The 6,856-nt window shown below is 41.7% G+C and overlaps 1 protein-coding gene across 1 annotated transcript; it reads right to left on the bottom strand.

Moving 5' to 3' along the window:
• Positions 1-523: 523 nt before the first annotated feature.
• On the bottom strand, positions 524-4,664 carry LOC117282604 (protein scarlet-like; the record flags this gene model as incomplete). Its single annotated transcript, XM_033752939.1, has 4 exons — positions 4,305-4,664; positions 2,651-2,878; positions 738-830; positions 524-660 (listed from the first exon to the last, which is right to left on the bottom strand). Coding segments are annotated over exons 2-4 (399 nt in total), but the record flags the coding sequence as incomplete, so codon positions are not given.
• Positions 4,665-6,856: the final 2,192 nt, after the last annotated feature.

Here is a 6,856-nt window from a genome sequence, read left to right on the forward strand (position 1 = left end):
CCTCTTGGCTTTGTTTTCGCTTGTTCCTTTGTTTCTATTGAGGTATTACATATCACAGACAGGAAAAAATATTTGTTCTTATTAATAAAACATTCATATTAGCAAAATATGGACTTACGTGACTTCATCTAAGCTCTCCCTTTAATAATTATGGCCAATATATGCTCATTTCCTTAAATACTGATCAAATCGGGACCTAATTAGCATCCCGAACCCAATTACTTGGTGCATTTCCTCGGATTCCCTGTGCAAGACTTGGATAGTGTTCCAAAAATCACTGCCTTTACGTTCCAAATTCACAGTTGTTTTAAGCGTATTATGCTTCGTAATCAGAACATTTCATTGTCGGCACTGGCAGCGTCGTTAAATGACCAACATAAAGAAGTGTATACGAATGAAAATTCGGGTATATGTGAACACGGGGGATTTCCGCAGTTTCGTTGTTTTGCAAATGGAATCATGAAGTCACGTGTACAAAGCAAATGTGTAGTAACAAGGAACATCGACAAAATAAAGTTCTTACCATGAAGAAGAGATGTTCTTGGGCGGTAAGGCTGCTAACGAACAAGTCATCCTGGTACATGAACCCTGACAGACGGTGCATATAATCACCAATGGGACGTCCGTTCACCCTTATGTCCCCGTCAACAATCACACCAGCTGGGAATGACACAAACACGCTATATCTCAAGCATAAGGAATGAGTCCAACAAATGATCTCAATACTCTTATCTAACCTGGGTTTCTATAGGCCAAGGCAGCCATGAGTGTACTCTTCCCAGCTCCACTTGCCCCTAGCATGGCTACCAAACTCCCAGGCTTCACTGCTCCTGTAACTTTAAAAATGAATGTGCAGATTGGGCTTGTAGAATAAATAAACTAAATTAAATTTCAAAATGTGTCACCTTGATACATTGAGCTTTTTTATATAAAACAAAAACCAACGAGTATGTTTCAAATTGGAACACACGTGCTCTTCAATTTTTTCCTTTGATGTTTTATATATGACGTTGTCTTTTATGTCAATTTACTGCTGAAAGAAATTCTGTAGCGCGACAGTCAAAACTCACTCTTTCTTCATAAAATGAAATGTGTGACCTCACTGCGTTGTACTTGTATCTGTTTCTCCGAAAAACAGTGAACTCCACTTTAACAGTCTTATTTATTGAAATGTAATTAAAAAAATAAAACAATATGTTACCGAGACAAAGGCTTGCAGATAGACACAGAAGGACTCTGTCTGAATAAACCCCTATACACCTCCAGACTGAAAGGAACCTGATTCACAGGCTCACAAAATATAAACCCCAAGAAATAGTGGAATAATATGTAGGACTACAAATTGTGTTGAAGAAGGCACGGAGTATCCACTCCTTTCAAATGATGAAATTCGAATAAAGTCCTACGTTATTTTCTTTTGCATTCGCGCACAACAAAATGGACATTTTCATAAATAAATAAAGTGGAGCGTAGTGTGTAATTCCACTATTTCACGGAATACCTAGGTACTTCATGCATTAACTGAATTTTTAAGTTAAAGTCGAAATGCAATTATTCGACCACAGATCACTGTTGTATATATGTACAGGTATTAAATGTATTCACTCACATAATTTGAAACATTAAAGTACTTAATCGACTCAGAATTGTTTATATATTTATTTGCTTCTTAATGATCGACGCTGTCAGTAGCTCAGTGAATATGGCTTCGAATGGTAGAATGGTCACGAATAATTTATTTCGAAGGATCTAGAAGTACGAGGGCTTTTCTTTTTTTATTGCTAGTGGGGTGGGACTAAGTCCGTTGTACTGCGGCCACTTCTGGCCTATTGTACCAGCCCCAGATGATAGGTGAGGGTGATTGTGGAGCATTTGGTGGAATGAAGATTGGCAGGGGAAAGCGAAGTACTCGGAGAAAACCTGCCTAAGCGCCACTTTATCCACCACAAATCCCACTTGGCCAGACACGGGACCGAACCCGGGCCGCCGCGGTGGGAAGCCAGCGACTAACCGCTTGAGCTATGACACAGCCAGTACGAGGTCTTAGTATGGTTTGAGTCACACCTGCAGAATTTGCCTGGAGAGACAGAAAAATCTGAGTTAGTACAAGTATGAAAATCGTCAAGGCTTAAACCAACTTGCATAAGCTGCACTTGTTGCCCAGATTTAGGATCCGTGTTGTGATGAACTTACTGGTCTGTGTCAGATGAGTGATTAATGATAGGGAAAACTAGAAGAAGTGTGAGAAAATTCTGCCCCATTACTACGGAGGTGTCCATAAGAATACGGATGGCCCCAGAAAATGTATGCACACCATTCCGCCGCCATTTTCTTTGACAGTACTGCGATTCGGTAACGGTGGCTCTGGCATTCGTGTTACTAGCACCATCTTTGGAGAGAATATGGCGCTACGCACTGTGCATTATATACCGGTTCAACTTTGTGGCTGTGTCAGCTGGTGTTCTCTATTAAATAGTATGCACATTGTTCTGGTCCTGTGTTATTTTGATCACCAAATATGAATTGCTTTGGAATCGAATCCGGGTCCTTTCTTATGGGGAGGCGGGACTTAAAAGTATCAACAACAGCACTAGTGAACCGTAGGTTACATAATACGCTTTTAATTATGTGCGCTCTTTTAGTTACACACCATCGTTAATTATTCTCTTGTAGGTTGGTTTAGTTCGTCTACAGAAACCGAGGTTTTCCTTGACGATCGTGTACACGCTCACGTCTCTCCAGGTGAGGGTGACTCCGTCTTCGGAAGGATCCCACCGCCCATAGCCACGCTCTGGTTTCCGTGTTATTCCCGCGGCCATAATCAGCAGAAATGTCTGTCGTAAACAATGGTTCAGCTTAAATGTATTCCTGCAATAAACTAGTTCAGGAGAAACATGATTTTTGAGCACGTAATAATAATTCAATTGACCAAGAAATTCCCTGTAGGATTTAAGGTTATCAAATTGGTGGTTATGAAAAGTGCTGTATTCTAGGATATAACAACGTGTATTCCGTTGAATGTCAACAGATGTTTCGGAAGAAGATATTGTCTACTTTTCAGGGTCGAAAAATAAGTCGACCAGAGCTGCTTGTCATTTGTTTTCACGTTGGTATCTTACTCGGCATATTTTCCTACCCTGAAGTTGGAGATGATATGTTCCTCAGAAACGTCGGCTGAATTTCAACGCACTACACCGCGTTATATTCTAGAAAAGAGTATTCACCAAGAAATCCCTTCTCTTTATTAAACCTGCAGGTTCGTTACATTTTACAAAATCAGCCAGTTGCCGATCTTATTTCATGCAATCCGTTGAATATCAACTGACGTTTCGGATGACCATTGTGCCTCCCAAAGGCCTGTTGAGTTTCAGCGGACACGTTCCACCTTAACGTCAACTAAATTTCACAGAACTATGTACAATCCCACAAGACAGAACTCTTAATAACCACCGCTGTGAGAATTTCAAACCTAACACAGTTAAAACAATTCCACATCTTTACCACATGCCCCTAAAACCTGTTTTAATACTATTCTTACGTCTGGATCTCCAAAGTGGTTTCTTCTTCTGAGATTTCCCTACTAAGTTGTGCGTAAGCCCACTTCTTTTTTCTCCCTGGGCGTTACATCTCCTGCCACATCCTTATGCTTAAGCACAATCCTATGAAGACGTGTGGGGAGTGGAGGTAAAGATCTACTTATTCTTAAGCTGTGTAGTAAGTACAGTTTCACGTGCCAGCCGAGTTACACCCGAGAAAACAGCACCAAGAGCCCAAAGTATAGGAGCCACGGCGGGCCCGAGGGATGGCCCAGGCCAATGTTTCTCAACCGCCAGGCCGCGACCCGGTACCTGGCCCTGGCATCAATTATACCGGGCCCTTGTCTTAGAGAAAAAATAATTTACCGGGCCGCGGTCTGACAAAGGTTGAGAAACACTGTTCTATGCGTGGTAGGAATAGAAACTGCTGCTTCTGCAGGAAATAGAAACCCAGTCGCCATCTCACGAAATGTCGCTTTACTGAACAGTCCACTCCCGACATTAGGATATTATTAAAAACGTTATATTCTCTTAGAATAGGAAGACGGAGTCCATTTAATAACAGAAAGTTCTGTCTAGGAATACAGACCATGTGGCAGGAGCAGATCATTCAGTAAAGCGACTGGCTACGAGACTGGGCACCAGGATTCTATTTTCTTGCATAAGTATAAATTGTTTTCTACTACCTTCATCTGCAGGGTAGAAGAGATAATAACACGGTAAAACAATTCAAAAGATCAAAATTAAACATTATCAAAATGAACTTACCCGAAACGCAGCTTCAATCTCAGTGCTATAAACTAAGACACTCGATTTATAACGCCTTACTAATAAATGATATTAGAACACAGGAAAGGCAATCGCTACGGTCAGCCTTCGATCGCAGTCTCGATTCCTACTGGGTCGTCTTTCTGTCCTAGCTTACGTAAGCTGCGAAACCTTTTCTGTGGGCAACTCAATGAAACCTCACAAGTCTCCCCTGCCCGAGCAACGACACAGCGAACCTCCGTCTCCCGACCGTCTCAATAACTATAATAAACACAAAACATGGAGGCGTAACTTGAGCCCTCGATAAACTTGTACCGTAAGTTGTGGTTCAGCGGTTGCCACACCTGCTGTATACGTGAGATCAGGGTTTCAGTTCTCATGACTAATGATTGCGAGTTGCTGATGACATGCCTCACCATCTCCATGTCTAAGCTGCAGACCTCCACACCTTTCTTCTTAATAAATTTTAAGTCATAAATATTGACACTTCATTCACGAAACCATTGGTACAATTCTGAGATATCCGGTTCTTATGATATAAATAAACAGAGTGTAAAGAAATATATGTTACAACGCTCTGTGGTAGACGGATGGGTTCAATCTGACCATATTTTGTTAATACACACACGTCAGGAAACGCTTTATTTACGCGCTAGGGTCTCTGAAATGTGAAACAGGACGCCTATAGGCAAGCAAACCATAGGACTCCAAAGTAGCAAAGGACGTCGCATTCATAGAATGAATTGTTTATTCCCCCCCCCCTGACTCTACAGCCCCAGTGGGCCTAGGCCTACCTCCATGAACTTCTCCGTTCACTTCGGTTTTTCTCGATCTTACACATACGGTAGGACTCCTTGGGCGAGTGATCAGCTCGTCGCAAGGCCTCTACCTGTACACAAACACAGAAAAACGCACCCAAACATCCATGCTCTTAGTGGGATTCGAACTCACGATGCCGGCTTCCGAACGAGCGAAAACAGTGCATGCGAATTGTTTATTTACCGATGCCAATACGTCAGATATCACGTACCTGACCTAACCTAAGAGTTTGTTTAGTAGTTTCTTCCTCGTCTGTGTGGTGATCGTAAATTGGGAATGAACTGTACACAAATATTGATGAAGTTATCATCTGCAATACGTAAAGAATATATTACCATTGTTACATTTTTATATTTAGATTTTTTACGTTTGTTTACTTCATTGTACTCATGTGTGCCCCTTGCTTATAGACTCCTCGTCCTGTCTGTGTGTTTGTGTTGTTCCGTGTATGTAGACCTTATTCACAAAGTTAACACCACGTCACACGCAGGGCGAGAAGCCTACAAGCAGGGAGGATGCATGATAACTATGACATCAAAAGGCAGTGAAGTGAAGTGGGATAAAGGGAAAGTCGTGGTGAAATGTGGACGCATCAGAATATGACATTACACATTCCAGTACTATTACTGTTTAGTGTATAGTGTACTTATTCTTTTATTAATATTAATTTATATAATTGTAGTTGTAATTGTATTTCTTCTAGTTGTAAGTGTATTATCATTGTATGTACTGTGTGCTAGTGTGTCCTTTGTTGTTGGTGTAGTTCTGTGTGCTATGTTTTGCCTGAGTGTGGTGTGTTATTTTATGTGATTGTGTTATTTTTGTGTTGTGTCTCATTGTAGCACCACTGCCACCGGGCAAAAACCAATTTGCAATTTAAATAAATAATAATATTTTGAGAGCTACACACACACACAAGCACCCATGCCCCATACAACACAGTGAAACCGTTCTTGGCAAAAGAACACCTGATGGTGGCCATATACGGCCAAAACCTGTTGTGAAAGTGAGAAGGAGAAGGGGGAAATAATTTACATTGTGGGCTGAGGCATAATTTGTGAATTTCTTCCTTCTTAGTGTTCAGATCGGCTCTGGCGCCCACGCAGGGCTGCTTCCCTGCGGTATAACGAGCAGAACGTGAAGCTAACCACTCACCTCTGTCTAGTGCCCGGATTAAGAATGCGTAAGTTCATACCTCCCATCGCCCACGTATCTTCATAAGCGCCGGGACAACTTTACCTCTTCTTACCTCTTCACCCAACCTCTATAAAATGTGAGTGTGTTTGCACACAAGACTTACGATTGTGTGAGGAGGCATTTTCTGTGAAATTAACAGAATAGGGTAAAAGTAGAAGTAAAAAGTAAAACTATCCCTGTAAAGGTTCGGCCACACAGAGCGCTACGTACGCTGTGTTCGCTATACGAACAGAAAAATATCTCCCTTTATTGCCAATGTGACTGGCCACACAGACTTCCGTACGCTACGTACGCTATGTTCCCTATGTTAGCTGCGTCGCAGAGTGTACGAGTACACAGCGTACGTAGTGTACGTAGCGCTCTGTGTGGCCGAACCTTAAGAGGCCATGAAGGCCCATAGGGTTGTGAGACGTTGAGGGTCCCACATTATCTAGACAATTGGCTCAAAGATGGCGGTAAGGTTAACAGAATAGGCTATATGACGAAAACAATATAAAGGAAAGATTTCAGATATAAATATTTTGATTCGATGTGAA

The sequence above is a fragment of the Cryptotermes secundus genome, unplaced genomic scaffold (assembly GCF_002891405.2).
Source record: "Cryptotermes secundus unplaced genomic scaffold, Csec_1.0 scaffold1907, whole genome shotgun sequence".
Taxonomy (NCBI): Eukaryota; Metazoa; Arthropoda; class Insecta; order Blattodea; family Kalotermitidae; genus Cryptotermes; species Cryptotermes secundus.